The sequence below is a fragment of the Onychostoma macrolepis genome, chromosome 21, assembly GCF_012432095.1.
Source record: "Onychostoma macrolepis isolate SWU-2019 chromosome 21, ASM1243209v1, whole genome shotgun sequence".
Taxonomy (NCBI): Eukaryota; Metazoa; Chordata; class Actinopteri; order Cypriniformes; family Cyprinidae; genus Onychostoma; species Onychostoma macrolepis.
Window position 1 is genome coordinate 24,874,562 of NC_081175.1, and position 17,895 is coordinate 24,892,456.

General features: G+C 40.0%; 2 protein-coding genes across 5 annotated transcripts in view; one reads left to right on the forward strand and one right to left on the reverse strand.

Moving 5' to 3' along the window:
* Nucleotides 1-10: 10 nt before the first annotated feature.
* ppp1r26 (protein phosphatase 1, regulatory subunit 26) lies at nt 11-10,446 on the reverse strand. 4 transcript variants are annotated; one of them, XM_058758291.1, is made up of 5 exons: nt 10,294-10,446; nt 4,363-7,836; nt 1,600-1,717; nt 382-431; nt 11-224 (listed from the first exon to the last, which is right to left on the reverse strand). In XM_058758291.1, exons 2-5 carry the CDS (start codon nt 7,767-7,769, stop codon nt 221-223), a joined length of 3,579 nt encoding a protein of 1,192 aa, XP_058614274.1. In that variant the 5' UTR covers nt 7,770-7,836; nt 10,294-10,446; the 3' UTR covers nt 11-220. The 4 variants fall into 4 exon arrangements, 3 of the variants coding, with proteins under 3 accessions (XP_058614274.1, XP_058614275.1, XP_058614276.1); XR_009267947.1 differs by lacking the exons at nt 11-224; nt 382-431 and adding an exon at nt 3,737-3,863 and having other exon boundaries at nt 1,599-1,717; XM_058758292.1 differs by lacking the exons at nt 11-224; nt 382-431; nt 1,600-1,717 and adding an exon at nt 2,862-3,863.
* The window catches only part of LOC131528862 (uncharacterized), a 33,612-nt gene continuing 25,356 nt past the window's right edge, over nt 9,640-17,895 (forward strand). Inside the window, exon 1 of the mRNA XM_058758297.1 lies at nt 9,640-9,729. The gene's annotated coding sequence lies outside the window, so the exon portion shown is untranslated. The remainder of the gene's footprint in view (nt 9,730-17,895) is intronic.

Genomic DNA, 17,895 nt, shown 5'->3' on the forward strand with positions numbered 1-17,895 from the left:
TGAAACGAATAAAAACTTTATTGATGAAACCGGTGTCAATTTCACTACAATGAACAATTTAAATAACGAGAATAAAGAACGCTTTATAAAATTAGTAACTGAAACAGAGAAACAAGTAAAAACAAATATAGAACAATAACTACATATTCTTAAATATTAAATATACTTCATGTATTCTCCTGAACACGTGAACCTCGTTATATTTTCCAGCGGGTTCTGTTTACCTGTAATAAAACAAAACATCATGGATAAGTTCCACTAATGTTTAATAACCATAAAGCATCTAAATACGTTTTATATTAACATCTATAAACTGAGCCGTCGTTTTATATCAAGTAAAGTGAGCACTATGTCCCGTATTATCTGTGCAAGTGTATTTACCTCGTCAAATTGACCACAAACTGCAGCCTTCGTTTAACTGCTTTGCTTTCCTACAACAACAACAACACACACACACACACACACACACACACACACACACACACACACAAAATCAGGCTATATGGGACATTCTCCCAGAAACGTTCATTATCTGTCCTTGACTTATTACAGTGAATAAAAAGTATTTCATCCAAAAAATGTCTAAAACTGACTGATGGTTGATTTCTGTGAGTTGTTCTGTAAAGGAATATGTCAGTCTTTAGGTTCTCAGATATTTTTTTCTTTATTAAAAACACTTTAAAATTACAAATCCTGTCCTTGTCCTCAGCCACTGAGCTAAAGTGTCAGGCACAAACACAGTAAAACAACCCAGAAAATAATGAAAATGTTTTAAATCCAAAACTTGTCTAAAAAGGTTAATGAATTCCTTGATTGCATGTTAACAGTTTTTTATGCTAGCATGCTGAGTAATAGCGGTTTAAAATGTCTGACCGTCAGGCCCCGTCACATCCCTCTGTGACATGGCCTTACAAATGAATGGCATTGTTCTTTTTTATTACCTTTGTTGCATATAATATGTATTTAACGCATGCCATAGTAAAACATTATTTGAATAAATAGACATTACACTGTAAATTTGAAGCTATTTATGCTCATCGACAATTTTTTTTTGTCCCTCTTTTAGCTAGGCCTACATAATTATGACATACTATTTGAGGAAATATTGATTCATTAATCTCTTCAACTGTGTAGATGAAGGTGGGGGTATATGTTTTTGTAAAAATCTCCTATGTAAACATAGTTGTTTTTACAACTATATGAGTGCCTGGCGGGTATTCTGTGATTTTGTGTACTACAGTTGAACGAAAAGTTGCTTATATTTCTTATAGGAATTACAAAACCATGTTAGATACAATCAGGGACATGTGACCAATAAGAAAATGCTATTTGTATCAAAGAAATTCATTAGGAAACCATTCTAACATATACAAATTTGTCTGTGACAGGGCCTGACATGCGTGAAATGCGTATAAAAATGTATTTTATTCAATCATAAAAACATGCTGAGATGACTCAAGATATTTTTTCTCCCAAGATTTTTGTAAGTGGAAATGTCCCATATATTCACTCACATGTACTAGATATATCAAATCTGTGTTACATAAGTGTGTTTGCACAAGTAAATGCATGAATTTTTAATACAGTCTTTTTATGTACCTCTAGCTGCTTTTGAATATGAAGGCGCCTGGTTTGGAATTTCAGACTCCTCTCCTCTGTGTCCAGGGCGATATATGGACTTAACAACAACCCTGGATCTATAGAGGTGGACAAAGACCTGGAGCAAACAAAAGAAACAGATTTACACATTCATACACACTGTCAGTCTCTGCATCTGTGAGCTGCAAAGACCAATAACCAGTCTGATTGCTGATATTATAAACACAAATTATATACATTTGGCAGACACATCTAAAACAATGCATACTGTTTTTTTATTAGGATGTTCACTGGGAATTTAGCTTTACAGTTTGAAGCAACAAATCTATAATTTTACATGCTTTAAGTAAAATCTAAACAACAAAATTTACAATAGAAACATGCAAAAGTGTAAAAAAAACTTAGCTGCATAATAGAAAGCAGTTTAAAATTTAAACAAAAATCCACTGCTTGTTGTACTGGTCTGATATATCATGCATCAATAACTTCAATCAACACAGCTTAATTAGTCAATAACACAGCATGTGGACACAACAATGTAATAAAATATTCAACGACAAATAATGAAATAATTTATGTATCACATTACAGCATAAAGAAATCCTCTAATCTTCTTTTGTGATGACAAATCAACAGACCATTCTTTTTCGTATCCTGATGAGTGTTTAATTACTCTGGAGTAAAACATGAACATTCATAAAGACAGAACTATAAAAAATAAAATAATATTTTGAATATTTGTCAGTCAGTTACATGTGATGCAAGGAAACAGACTGGCATTAGCTTCAATTTAGACATCTGTGAGAACAAAAGCTACTTTACATTAAGATACAACAGAGGAAGCTGTGCAAGATACGGATTAGGAACATGTATTCACACATTCATCATGTACACACACACACACACACACACACACACACACACACACACACACACACACACACACACACACACAGTGTAAGAACCATACAGCCTTGTGTGTCAAAGTCAATTTTTATTATACATCTTCAGAGATACAGTTTGCGTTTCGTTTCTCTGTGCAGAGCAGGGGACCAAAAAAATCCTTTTTTTTTTAGTTTTTTGCAAAATATTTATGAAAACTGGCAATGCCCAGCATAGTCAGCATGAGTCTTTACTTTCTTCTCTTCTATAAACAAAAATAAATAACATTCTTTTCACATAGGAAACACCTACATATAATAAGCAACAGAAACAGGAACTAAGAAACAGGTGCAGAGAACGGTGTGACTTGATAAGTATGCAAATATGTGCAAAAAAAAAAAAAAAAAAAAATTGATGACTGAATTTTGAGACACTGAGAGAGTTTCCTCCTTTTAATTTACAGTTTGATATAAATTTTTGAATGTCGTCCAGTGCCAGTGGTACAAAAACAACCTGGTTAAGACACAAATATAAAGAATTCCCAACTAAGTACATAAAACAAAATGTGTTAAAAGGGAACATTGTGAAAAAAAATGCTTGTTGAGGGCAAGTTAGTAATTCGGAGATTTAAAAAAAGCGTAAAGGTTACAATAATCGCTACTGCTGTTTTTCTGTAAAATTTTAATACAGAGTAAAGGCTGTTTTTCATACACATATACATATGTAAACTTAAAGGGTCTCATTTATGAAACAAGCAGAACAAATTTCTCGATAAATTGTTCATCAAACTGTCCTTGCGTAGACGGTCACACTGAATTGAATGGAACAATTTATTCAAGAAAGGCTTTGGGAACTATTTTAATGGAAATTCATCCTGCTTCTGTTTCACAAATGAGGCTCATCTTAGTCATTCACTGTTGCACCGAGGAGATTTTCCTCAGTTAGAAACCTCAGGGACTATTTTAACATTACCGAAAGGTGACTCAGACCATCCTCTCAGAAGTCAAGGGTCTGAATGATAATGTTGAACCATTGTGGACTAGTAACAAATGAATATGCACTGATGCAAACAAAAGCGTTTTCATTCTCTTGGCCTTTACATTCTACAGTCCTTCATACTGTTTAGTACTTAAAGATGCAATTTGCACGTTTGTGTTTAACTTGTAGAATTTTTTGCAGAAAAAAAAAACAAAACGATTTCATTATGGATAAGGTAAATATTTAAACCTGGTAACTATTTAACATGTAAACTCACCAATGATATTGTCATCTTTTCATAAACCTTTCTTTGTATAATTGCGATCGCTTTTCGTAGTCTCAAATAAGAATTTCTCAAAAAGCAAAGTTTGTAAAGCAGGATTCATTCAGAAATGCTGCAGCTGCTGCAGAGAAAATACAACATAAAAACAATAAAAAACAAAGTTTAATCTCTCTTCATGACATCATGTCTGCTTTTAAATATATTTATAAAATGTACAAACATACAAAAAAAAAGGATGTGGTACACTCCTACGAGACGTCCCATGGAACCTAAATCATACAGTACAAAAACATTGCAGGATGCAGGATGCGACGCCGCAGTCCGTCAGGCTAATGCTAAAATAAAACAACTAATGCTTAAAGCCGAAGGAAAATTCCGGCTGTATGGTTGGGAATCTTGCAAAATACTTGCGAATCACAGATTTGGATCCATAGATCCACCCGAACCAAAGACCAAAACACTCATTAACTCTTTCTAATTAAAGACGTCAACAATTTGTTGAAGAAGTCTTTCGTATCTTAGATGGAACAAGAGCATGGATATGTACTGGGATTTGGCGACCATGTTCCCTCAACTGATGTGTGTGTGTGTGTTTGGAGAGAGGCCAGGTAGGTACTCACTGATTATGGGACTGCGTCTTCCTGTCTTTTGTCTTCTGATCTTTCCTTTCCTCATCTGACTCTACATCTGTCTCATCAACACATTTCTCTTCCTCGTCTTCCTGCTCTTTCTCTTCCTTGCTAACACTTTCTCCCTCCCTTTGTCTTTCTCCTAAACATGCAGTGGACTCAGTCGCCTCAATCTGGCTGACCTGCAGGTGGTTTGCTAAGGGCGTTGGGTCCTGTTGTACCTGGATTACGCTGCCGCCCTCGTGGGGCTGCAGTACAGGTGAGGGCTGGCACAAGTGCGAGGTGGCGTGGGATAAGTGTGGTCTATCGGAGAGGTGTCGGTCCCTCTTCAGGCGGTTATGCAAGTAAAGTCCCTCTGTCCTGCCCCCAGGGGGCGCCGAGGTCAAGAGGTCACCAGTGGTGACAGCAGAGGAACTAATTTGAGGTTTTGAGATAGGCGAAGGACAAAGAGAACTAATGACATCCTTCAAAGGTATCCTAGAGGCTGACGGTACCCTCTGGCGGCTGACGGCAAGATCATTACCGTCTGCCGAGGAAAGTTCCTTGACGTCGCTCATACTGCTGTTAACGGGTCTCATCAGGAATAGGTTCTGGTGTTGATGACCCAATGATCGGGGCGTATCAGAGCTCACAGAGGGCATAGTGAAGGAGTTGGGTTTGATGGCATGAATTGTCGGAGTGTCCTTTCCTATCTGGGAGCTGCCATTCTTTGGATCTCTTGGGGTCGAGATCTCAAATTTCTGACTTTCGGTCCTCTTAAAACCCATAATGCAAGAGCTGCCAGGTGTCAGGACTGGTCCCTTGTTGAGTTCTGCAGGTGCATCCGTTGATCTTGCAGGTGTGCCAATGGATTCTGCTTGTGTTTCACTTTTGAAGAGTCTACCAGAGGTTGATGCTGAAGCAGAAACTGGAGTTTCAATTAGAATCTTTTGAAGTTCTTGTTTAACGTCACACTCCGCAGGTGAGGTCAAGGAGTCTACGGCCTCTTCCTCCTGTTCGGTGTTTGCGGCGAGAGGTGTAGACTCCTTGGCTCTTTCAGCTAGAAATCTCCTGATCTCTTGCTCAATGCTATCATCGCTGTCCACAGAACTGTCGTCGTCTTCTGCATGCAGACTGGAAGAAGGTATGTCCACATCTTGAGTCTTAGGAATCCCACCATTCCCAGTCACCTTGTCAGGTTGTGCAGGGCTTTTAGATTGTTTGATGTTCTGGACTTCTGATTTGCCCTTAACTGCTTTGCTTTTATGACCCTTGTCATTTTTGGTCTGAATGTTCAGAGTTTCTTTGCCACCTTTCAAGATGCCAGACTTAACAAGCTTGGAAGGTGGGATACTCTTCAGGTCTGTAAAAGGTTTCTGTTTTTTCATAGCATCCAAAGATGAAGCCTCTGAAGGTCTGGCGCTTTTTCTCGCCTTCATGTCCCTCACTTTCTTTTTGACTTTTTTCTTTGTCTTAAGCAAGTCTTTAATTGCGGCATCTAGATCCTCATCACTGTCCAATGAGCTGCTTTTGTCACTGCTGTCATTTTTCTCTGAGCCAATTGCAGTCTTTGGACTGGACATACTGTAAGTGGAACCTTTGTCTTTGAGTACACTACTATCCGTACCCTTGCGAGGTGGGGAGTTCTGCTTCGGTTTGCTGGTTTTAATGGTGGTTAGACTACTTGAATGGGATGTCACAGTGGGAGTGGTTGAAAGCTCTGGTCTGGTTGAGTCACTATGATTCAGAGGTGTTCCCGGAGGCTCCTCTTTAATATTCAAAACCAAGTCACCATCTCTAGAAAGTTTGCTTTGTTCTTCTTTGAACTTGCGTTTTTTTGACAGGGAGAGCCTCACTGCTTTATTCGGCTGGGTTTCCTTCATCATCTTCTTCTTTGGCTCTTTGCTTGCGGTGGAATCTCCTGAAGCTGGTGGAGATGCACCTGTTGTTGTCGGAAGCTCTTTGTTCATCTTTGCTTTATGCTCCAAAAATTTCCTTATCTCCTGTTCAATCCCATCCTCACTGTCAACAGAGCTTTCATCACTTTTATCTGCAGATGGTGCAACAGTGGGGAATGTTGGCATCTGAAGCAAATTTCTATTAGCAATGCTTAAGTTGGACTCAAACACCTCAGGCATGACGGTTTTGGAGATGTCTAGAATGGCTTCAGCACACATCAGCTCAGCAGTGTTGACCTTCAGGCTGGAATGGATCTGATGTTCAGTGTGGGTTTGTTTTGAGTTTGAAGGGGGTGGTGCACACCCTTTGACTTTAGAGCCCTGGGATGTACACTTGTTCAAAAAGTGGCTTACACCCAGTGGTGCAGGGAGATTAGACTTCTTGGTTGCCAGCTTTTTCTTGCTCTTCTTGGACAGTGCTTTGAGTGACTGAGTGCTCATGCATTCAGGAGAAGCGATGGTTGGTTTGCTACGTTGCGCAGGCACAAGTTGGGCAGGTTTGAGAGGACTTTTCTTTTGCTTGTGTTTTTCTTCCTGGAAGCGGCGGATGGCTTCCTCAATACCTTCATCGCTGCTTGATTCAGAGTCCTCCCTTTGTCGTGAAGATTTCAGGGCATCTTTTTCACCTTCCTGTTTATCTTTTTTCTCTTGCTGGAATCTCTGAATCTCCTCTTCAATTCCATCATCGCTGCTTGAATCGAGCCATTCCTCTTCCTCTTTAATGACGAGACGAGGTGGAGATCTGTCCATCTCTGAAGACGAGGAAGAACCTTTCTTAGCTCTGGGTGGAGGAAGACTTTTCACAGGCAAAATTTTACTTGTGTCTGCTTTCTTAAAGGGATTTTCTTTGCTTAGCTTCTTCTTCTTGACTTTCTTCTTTAGGGGCTGCGTCCCACTCAAGGCTTTCTGTATATGATTGCTAGCAGTTAGCACCTTACCACTACTGGAATGTGTGTGTTGTTTAACAGCATCTGGGACAGTTGGTTCCCTCCGCTGAAGCTTGGGTGCTGGGGGCGAACTTGCGATCGGATCCCCTTTGCGCTTGTGGTCCACCTTCTCCTTCAAATACTCCTGAATGGCCTCCTCAATGCCTCTATCCACAGAATCGTCACTGTCCGAATCATCGCCAGTATGAGATCTAGCGGTCTGTGGCTTAGTGTCTGCCCCTGTTCGCCGGGATCTCGCAGAAGTGTCCATGAGTCGCATTTGACCCTTGTAGCCAGCCTCGTGGCTGGAATGAGCAGCCTTTTCAGTCTGCATGTTTTCGCTCATGTCCGAAGACTGGGTGCTGTGGAGGCTCTCTATAATCATCTGGATCTTCTGTGGGATGGGGGTGCCGCTAACAGAGGCAAGTTCGCTGTCAGAGGCACTGTCATTGAAAAAGAGAGGCAGGCTGCAGCTCTTATTGGACCTCCATTCCGAGTGAATAGCCACCACCGGAGGAACTGTCTTCAGGAACATTCTAGAAGGTCGGAATGGAAGGGATGTAGGTGCATGGGGAAGCTCCACCGGTGATCTTGTTTACATTCTAAAATGGAAAAAACAGAATTTGTAATTTTAACAACATTAATAACATTTAATTCTAAAACATTGCATGACAACATAAGCAGTGCTTAACAGAGTGATTAGAGCATCATTTAAACTAATAAGGATACATTTAAAAAAAAAAAAAAAACATTAATGGTACGTCACTAATGGATTATAATTTGATTGCAATCAGGTTATAAATATTAACTGACAGAACTGTTATCATCAGCAGATTCTCGTTTAATTTGATTTGACATGCATTTTTGCTCAAAACTTTAATATAAAATGTATATTTAAAAAAGAACTTGTACAATTGCTGATCAGACAGGAAGGGTTGTAACAACCTTGGAATTGTGTATAATCTCACATTTAACAATTAGTTAACATTTAACAAATTATTTAAAAGACTGATTGTAAAAAAATAAAAACATTGTTACTGACATTAAAGCAAACAGATTTTACAACATTCCCCAGTCTCCCCTATTACAGGCAGCGCTGTCACAAAAATTGCAGTCAGGCAGCCTGGTATAAAAATTATGGTTGGGCTCCCCAACCTCCAGGGCAAATGAGTAGGCCCACGTCTCAAATATGGGTCACGGCTGGGTCAAAGACAGGAGAGAAAAACAATGCTAAATGCAAAAAAAAAAAAAAAATGCAGCTAACCACATAATCCTGGACTTTTAAATTTTTTGATCAAACTAATTCATCTTTCACTTGGTGGTATGGCTAATACTAATACAATATTTAGCCAAGTGTTTGTTGTTCCATGTAGACTGGTAAATCACAATTCAATGTTAATAGTAAGCTTACAGGAAGTGTACTGCAATTATACAACATCTAAAAGAGTCCGATAATGAACATTTATGGGGGATATTCAGCTTTATTAGCTATTTATAAACAATATAGGCCTATTAAACATTATAAATGTCATGTTCTGTAATTTTAAGATTAAGATTTGTAAGATTTAACACCAGAACAGGTGTATCAGTGGCACGAGATACAACCCTGCCAATATTTGTTTATGAACATAAAAATAGCAAACCAAACTGTATGTGTGTGTGTGTTTTTTTCTCTATCATTCACGAACAAAAAGCGATGTTCGAATCTCAAATTAATAACCCATATGAGCCGGTTCTTTAGTGAATCAAGAACAAACAACACGACCAGTGTAGTCCGATTCCCAAACGAATGACTCTTATGACCCGGTTCGCTTTAATGAATCAACAACATTGTGACCGCAATGGTACGAGCTTCGAACGAATGACTCTTATGGACTGATTCTTTTAGTGAAACGCTTGTGATTCGGAGCCTTTGCTGAATGAATCTGACTCACTGAACTGTAAATTATTACTTTCTTTACTTCTAATTAGCAAAGAACTTCCAGTGTGTTATGCTGTAGTTAAGGCTTAGTGTAGTTACTGTCTACTTTGTCTATATGACAAAAAATATGAGATTTGATTCAGCGATGTTTTATATAAATTAATAAATTAAATGATACACATGTATTGTAATATTTAGTCGTCTTTATCTAATATATAATCTAATATATAGTTAGAATGAATTATTGGAATGGTTTACACCAGAAAAATCCGTGTAAACATTCATTTGTGCTTCGTTACGTTTGCTAAAAGATATCATCACCTGAGAAGAATGAATATGAACACGAATTACATTCATTTAAAACACTATATCCGTCAGAAGTACTAAAAGAATCATTAATGGAACCGTTAACGAATCAGAATCGTTAAGAGGAATCAGAATGGCTATATTCATATGGATTCCTATTGCTAATTTTAAGGGTGCATAGGCTACATGCATCGATACCCGAGCGGTGCCGTAGCCGAGGCCCCTTCGCCGCCTTCAACCGCTTCATCTCCTCAGACAATAAACTCCCGTAAGTTATGACAAAATAACTCCCTCAGCTATGATGCCACAATGAAACTCCCGCCGAATGAAGACATTGTATCTCCTTTGCACTTCACTGCGAGAAACTTGTAGTGTTTTTCGTGCTTTTGCAACCCGCCACCAGAGCTCCGTCTCACCGGCGCACCGGGCTGTCCCTGCGCGCAGCTCGCGGCTCTGCCTGCACTCTAAACCGGGGAGCGGAGCTAAGAGACACCGTAGAGGAACCAGCGTCTTCCGCCTGCCGGCCACGGTGTCTCCGGCCGTGTTTACACCCGTTTAGTGTCAAAAGAGGGTCTGTTCGGGGGAAGTTCGGAAGTCGTGCGTTTAAATGTGACATTTAATGAACCAGCCCCTTAAAATGTAGCAAAGAATGGCAAGGAGGAAAGCTAAAGTTCGCCTCGAGATGTAAGCGCTGAGACGCTCAAGGGGCCTCTTCACTTCTCGCCGGTTCATTTTGCAAAACCCTCTTTGTATTGTGTCTCTCTAGCGAAAAAAACATCACAGAAGTAACAGCCCGCTGCATGCAAGCGACAGATAACGAGATGAGGCTCACCTTGCGACTGATGAACAGCTGTTGCGTTTCTCTTCCAGTGTTACAGATCCAGCTTTTGTAATTCTTAACACATTTTTTGGAGTGTCCACATACGGGATCGGGCGCGCGCAGCCGTCTCGTGCACCGCTTCTGCCTTCTGACTTACCTTCAGAAATCACTTAAAGACACAGTACCGCAGAACTAACTGGAATTGTGTTGTGACATTAATGATGTAGACAGATGGATTGTAGCCTATGCACCCAAAAAAAAAAAAAGGATAATGAGATGTAAACACAGATTTCTGAGAAAAGAGAAATTAAGAAATAATGTAAATTCATGAATTGAGATATAAACTGGCAATAAAAATAAGTTAGAATTTTGAGATAAAAAGATTTTTTATTTTTTTTTATCCCAGGGTGGGATAAAAATCCACTGTGAGCAGTAAACTCAGAATTCAGAGGGAAAAAGGGAAGAAAATTTTAAGAAATAAACTAAGAATTGAGAAAAAAAGTCTGAATTCTGAGTTTATATCTTGCAATTCTGACCTTTTTTTCAGAATTTTTTCATAGTTTATAAATCTAGACAAAGATGTTCAAATGTAATTGATTTGTCACTGCATTGTCTTAAAGACTGTACTATAAAAACTAAAAATAGTAATAAAAGTAGTTCAAATTTTTAGTAGTACATTTAATTTATCGTATATATAATATAACATCATATAATTGACCTTTTTATTTGACAGTGGTAATGTCAAATTGCAGGCACCATGTGAAAGTGTTCCTTATATAGTGTGACAACATGCCCCACAGTTGGGCACAAAAGGGCACCATGCATTTAATGAAACTGATGAAAAAGTTTATTTCTGATATTAAGAATGGATATTAAAAACACAATTTTAATATACTGCAGATTATTTATTTACAGCTATTTAACCATATTTTGGCTATTGTATTAATTCATATTATGCTTTAGAGTAGACACTATAGCAAATCATTATGATTAATCTCAGCATTCTTTTTGTTAGAATCAGGCAGACAGATGCTTTAGGAAGATAAATGTTCCATGAGATGATGTTGTAGTCTGTATTTTGTGGATCAGTGGGTAGCTTCAGTCCTGTAGATTCATTTCTCACTCTTTCCTTCTGCTCTTTCTGTGTTTCACACCTCACCGGCTCAAGCTCACCTCTGCTCAGCCATCAGACAGACATCCTTTAGTTTTACCCTCAACTCTTATTTATGCATCATAAATCTGACTTACTAAATCATTATCTTTAGATTATCATCTTTTTATCTATTCCTGAAACTGAGGCTCTAGTTTGTTTCTTGTATTCCAGGAATAGAAGAATCATCAACAATGAGTTAGACACTACAAAGCAGTGTTATTTTATTGTTAATTATAGTATACTGATGTATTTTTTCATATTATTATTTACAATTAGCTTTTATTTATTTGTATATATATAGTGGTAGGGTGGAAGGATCACACGAGAAGGTGAGCTCAGTTTAAGGCCCCAAGAATTTGCAGGCTGAGTTGGGGACAAGGACTATCACACGGTCTCCAGGCTGGAATTCTTGAGGCTGGGCGGCTCGGTTGTAATGTCGCTGCTGCGCCTGCTGAGCCTTGGTGAGATGCTCCCGGACTAATGGCATGACCCGGTCGATTCGTTCCCTCATCTTTTTCACATGTTCGATCACGGAGCGCTGGGGCCGCGGGCTGTTGTTCCCACGCTTCTCTCGCCACATCCAGCAGCCCCCGGGGCTGGCATCCGAACAGCAGCTCAAAAGGGGTGAAGCCGGTCAAAGCCTGAGGTACCTCCAGTATACCGAACAGTACATATGGCAGCATGAGGTCCCAGTCTCGCTTGTCCTCAGCTACCACTCGTCGCAGCATTTGTTTGAGGGTTTGGTTGAACTGTTCAACTAGGCCATCAGTCTGGGGGTGGTATACGGAGGTCCTCAGCTGCGTCACCTTAAGCAGGGTGCACAGGTCAGCCATTAGCCAGGACATGAAGGGGGTCCCCTGGTCGGTCAGTATCTCGTGGGGATGCCTACCCGGCTACAGAGCAGAAAGAGCTCGTGGGCGATGGACTTTCGAAGGGGCACTGCTTCCGGGTACCAGGTGGCATAATCGACGGTGACCAGGATGTGTTCGTGACCCCGGCCAGACTTAGGCAACGGCCCCACCAGGTCCATCCCGATGTGCTCGAAGGGCACCTCAATGATGGGCAGCGGAATCAGCGGGCTGGGGGAAGGTGTCCTCGGAGACGTTTTCTGGCAGGTTGAGCAGGACTGACAGAAACGTTTGACTTCGGCCTCCAGTCCTGGCCAGTGGAAACAGTCACGGACCCGTTGGGTGGTGTTGGCCGCCCCAAGGTGGCCGGCAAGCGGGTGCGAGTGTGCTCCAGCACCATCTCCGTCTTTGTCTGCAGCACCACAAGAAGGGTTTTTTCCTCCCCCCACAGTAGAGCAGGCCGTTTCGGACGATGAAATGCGGGGGAGGATGGGGCCCCGGTTGTGTCTCCTTTCCCTCTACAAGGCACACTTGAGTCGAGCAGTGCTTTAGACGGTCGTCCTTACGCTGTTCCTTGGTAGTCGCGTTGCTCCTGGACCGGCTTCCGGGGGAAGGTGTTGGGCAGCATCCCCCAGCTCCATGGCCTCTACGAGTTTGGCAATGGTGGCGGGGTTCCGCATCCCGAAAGCTTGGCGGTGGGTCCTCGGGAGAGCCCGGAGGAGTCGGTTGACGACGATGCGCTCCTTTACCTGGGTAGCTGTGGGCTCCCTATCCAATAACCAATGTTGCGCGAGACGGAATAATTCGGCGGCTTGGGCTCGGGCTGGGAGGCGGGGTCTGTACTCCCAGTCGTGGAAGTACTGGGCCGCGCAGACTGAAGAAAGCCCCAGGCGGGCCAGGATTTCCTTCTTGAGCTCGCTATACTTGTCTGACACCGAGGATGGCAGGGTGAAGTAGGCTCGTTGAGCCTCACCAGTGAGGAGGGGCGCCAGCAATTGCACTCAGTCTTCACTCTCCCAGCCCTCCTGGGTCGTTGTGTTTTCAAACATCTGTAGAAAAGCTTCGACATCATCATGAGCCGTCATTTTCGGCAACAGTTGCGTCACTTGTACATGGGGGTCCGGTAGCGGAAATTGTCGCGCGGTTGCCGTGCACAGCACGTCGAGTTCCTGCTCGGTCTGACCCTGTCAGGCAGCAAGATGTTCAGTAATCTGCTGCTGGTGGATGCTGACCTCCGTAAGCCGCTGAAGGATTTCGTCCATGTCGGGGAGGAACGGCCGCTTGGCAGAGGGGAGACAGAAGAAACAAACAAAAGAAAAGACAAAAGAACGGTGAGATGCAGGGAGATCGCTTGTCGGTGTTCCTTCCACTAACTTGCCCGCATTCTCCACCAGTGTGGCAGGATCACGCGACAAGGAGAGCTCAGTTTAAGGCCCCGGAGGGTGGATTTTATTTAAAGGCAGGTGACTACGTGAGTGGTGATGGTGCTCTTTCTCGCCGAGGTGCTCTCGGTCGTGTCCAGGTGCGGGTGAATCCGTGCAATGCTCGTGGCGGTGCTGATCGGTCACCCACTGCTTTCTGGAACGGAATAGAGAGCGTGTTAGTCTGCTGTCTCATGGAGAGGCTTCTCTCCCTTCGTTCGTGAGCATGCTGCTTATGTGCAGGCGAGTTGACGAGCTGCAGGTGTGGCCGATCAGCCCGTGATAACTTGTGAGCAGGTGCCTCTCGTGAGTTTCCAGGGCAACGCTGATGTGGACTCGGGACGCTCGTCACAATATATATATTTAAAATAATATTATAAAAAAGAATATGTGTGACCCTGGACCACAAAACCAGTCTTAAGTCGCTGGGGTATATTTGTAGCAATAGCCAAAAATACATTGTATGGGTCAAAATTATTGTTTTTTCTTTTATGCCAAAAATCATTTGGACATTAAAGCTGCATTCATTTTGATCTTGGTTGTGTGGGTTGTGAGTTGGCACGGCTCAGTGCGGATGAATCTAATGCTTTGAGGTGAATGTGTAGCTGTCAGTCACCGCACCGATGTGGAAGTTTACTGTACTTCGCAATCTAAGTCTTGGAATATATGACCCAAATAATAATTTTCACCATATATTGCCATCTGCACAAGTAAGTAACAAGTCTGCCACATTTTTTTTGACCAACTGAGGAAAAAAACACTACCATAAATTGCGCTACAATGGTGATTTAATCTAACGATCGGTCAGCTAATATCACATCAAACTGTGCAAATTATTATTATTGTTATACTTTCTCAAATTATCAATTTTAACACCATCAGCATTGCGTGACTATGAGAATAGTGTGTATTAGCATGTAGATTTCAATTTCTGTACAGTCTAATCTCTAATTGTCATGCCATTCGAATTTAATATTAAGAAATGATTTTAACCCAAAAAGCTAACTATGCTCCCTTCCAACTGATTGTCTTTAAAATACAAATATTGTGTAATCCCAGGCTTTGTGTGATCAGATGCACACTGGCTGGTTATGTACTTGCTCAAATATTGATTTCGGATAATTTTTAACCAAAAAAAGTTACGGACTGCAGCTTTAAGTAAAGATCATGTTCCACGATCCATGTTATTTAATAAATTTCCTACTGTAAATATATCAAAACGTAATTTTTGATTAGTAATATGCATTGCTAAGAACTTAATTTGGACAACTTTAAAGGCGATTTTTCTCAATATTTAGACTTTTTTTGCACCCTCAGATTCCAGATTTAGAAATATTTGTTTCTCGGCCAAATATTGTCCGATCCTAACAAACCATACATCACTGGAAAGCTTATTTATTCAGCTTTCAGATGATGTATAAATCTCAATTTTGAAAAATATAAATTTTACAAACTTTTTTGTGGTCCAGGGTCACATGATGAATTATCTAAATTTTCAAATTTATTTATTTATTTATTTATTTAACTTTATTATTATTATTATTTACTTTATAATAACAGCGTAAAAAACTACAATTTCAGACATTTTTGGCCGTAGCTTGTACACCCCGTTTGTCGTAGATATAAAAAAAATGTACATCGTTGCTATCCTTGCATAAGCACAGACAAAAATGAGCCAGCCAGGTTTTCACTACTAAGACACGGTTTTTCCGCAAAATTGACCTATATCTACACCCACTTTTGCGAACTAGTCCTAGGTTTTTCACCCAATCGGAACCAAACCACTGCAGAAATATTCTCTGGACACTGATTATCAATAATTATCAAAAAAAAGTTGAAATTTCGATTTTCGCGTGAAACAGTACGCCAATTAACATCTATGCTAACGTTAGCCAAATGCTAATTGAAGCATAACTCTTGAACGGAATGAGATATCTTCACCAAACTCTGTACACATGTGTATGGGCTCAATCTTTGGTCAAATAAAAATAAATGCACAGCTCTGCCACTTGGGGGCGCTATAAAACATAAAAAACATAAAATCCGCTATAACTAGGCAACCGTTGGTCCGATCAGCTTGAAAATTGGTATGTAGCGACTTGGTCTAAAGTGGCACAAGTATATGAGGACATTCGCATATCTCAAAAAACATGGCCGCCATTGGCCAAACAAGTTTAAGCACCTATTTGACAAGGTTTACAGAGGTTGATCGGAACGAAACTTGGTGGGCATGTTCAACTCATGGCCCTAAAGGTCTGTAAGAATTTTGAAAGAAATCGGCCACTAGTTGGCGCTGTCGAATTTTATGGCTCTGTAATCACGTGGCGTTTCACAAATCCACACAATATGCATATCATTTGATATATCTCCTCATAATGTGCAACTTTGCCACAAGGACCATTGCTGTCAATCAAATCGTTCATTAAATATTCTCAATTATGTTAAAAACCTACTTTTGTGAACTAGTCCTAGGTTTTTCGCCCAATCGTAACCAAACTACTGCAGTAATAATCTGTGGACTCACTAGATTAATAATCATCAAAAAAATTTGAATTTTGTCTTTTGGTTAGCTATAATGGGGTCATTTAATAAAGGGGCGTAACCAGAAATACCCAAAAGCTTATAAAACTTAAACAAAAACTCAGTAACAACTTTACGAAACTTGGTGAAAACATGTGTCCGATGACTCTTAACAAGCATGCAAAGTTTCATGGAGATCGGTCCATAGGTAGCACTATAACAGTAAAAAAAGTCTTCAAAAACAATATTTCAAATGTAAACACATGCACTACATTTTCATATCATAAGATAGATCTCGTCATTCTGAACAACTTTGCCTCTGGGACCAATGCTGTCAATAAAACTGTTCATTAAATATTCAAGATTATTTAAAAAAGCTACTTTTGTGAATTAGTCCTAGGTTTTTTGCCTGATCGGAACCAAACCAGCGCAGAAATATTATATGGACAGAGAATATCTACAATTATCAAAAAAAGTTGAACTTTTCGCAAAAAGGTCGCAAGAGGCGCCAAAACGTTAGAAAGAGGCAGGGCCTATTTTACTAAAATGGCTATAACTCTTGAACGGAATGAGATATCTTCACCGAACTGGGTACAAGTGTATAAGAGCTCAATCTTTGGTAAAATAAAAAAATTGCGCAGCTCTGCCACTTGGTGGCGCTATAATATGGAAAAAAAACTTATACACTATATCTTCATATCATACAATAGATCTTCTCATTCTGAACAACTTTGCCTCTAGGATCACTGCTGTCAATCAAACTGTTCTTTAATTATTTGAGATTATTTAAAAAACCTACTTTTGTGAACTAGTGCTATGTTTCAAACTTAAAATCAATAAAATCACTGCAGTACAATTCTTTAGAGTCTCTAGGTCAATAATTATCAAAAAATGTTGACAATTTGCGTTTGGACAGCTACAATAGGGTCATATTAAAATATTGCCTTGATATAGTGTATACAAAACCCTATTAATCCTAAATCAAAGCACCAAACTTCATGAAAGGTGAGCACATGTGTCATATGATTGTAGACAAGCATGCAAAATGCAAAAAGTTTAGGACACAGACATTGGTTGCCTCTAAAACACTTAAATGATAAAATATCTGGAATTGCCTTTAAAACCACTAGATGGCAGTAGAAGACCATTAATTGGCTCATTCATCTCACTGATATAGCTCTTCTTACAGGTTAGCCATGTTTTCATGTATATAAAATATAAAGTCATTATGATAACATTTTATATTACATTTTGTCAAAGTTTACAACTTCATTTAAATTGAAGAATCACATTTTGCAATTATGACACATTATGATTACAGTGAGACCTGAAAATTGCATTATAAAGAGAAGACTTGCAGCAAGCATTTTGTTACCTATCATTTACTTTAAATCACTATATCTACAACAAAATGTGTTTGCATGTGTGTAAGTATGCTTACTTTGTATTATGTGTTATACTTAAACCCTTTCATTTCAGGTTGAGTATGTGTGTGTTGCAATATTCTTCATCATGGATGTGTTGTAATGTCAGTCCAACATTTCAGGTTGACCTAGACCATATCAGCTTAGATGCAATAAAGTCCCTAAAGTGTTTGAACCCCGGTAATCGCTGCTTGCAGCTATATTTATTATTATTATTTGTAGTTATTTGGTTATGTTTGTTTGCCATT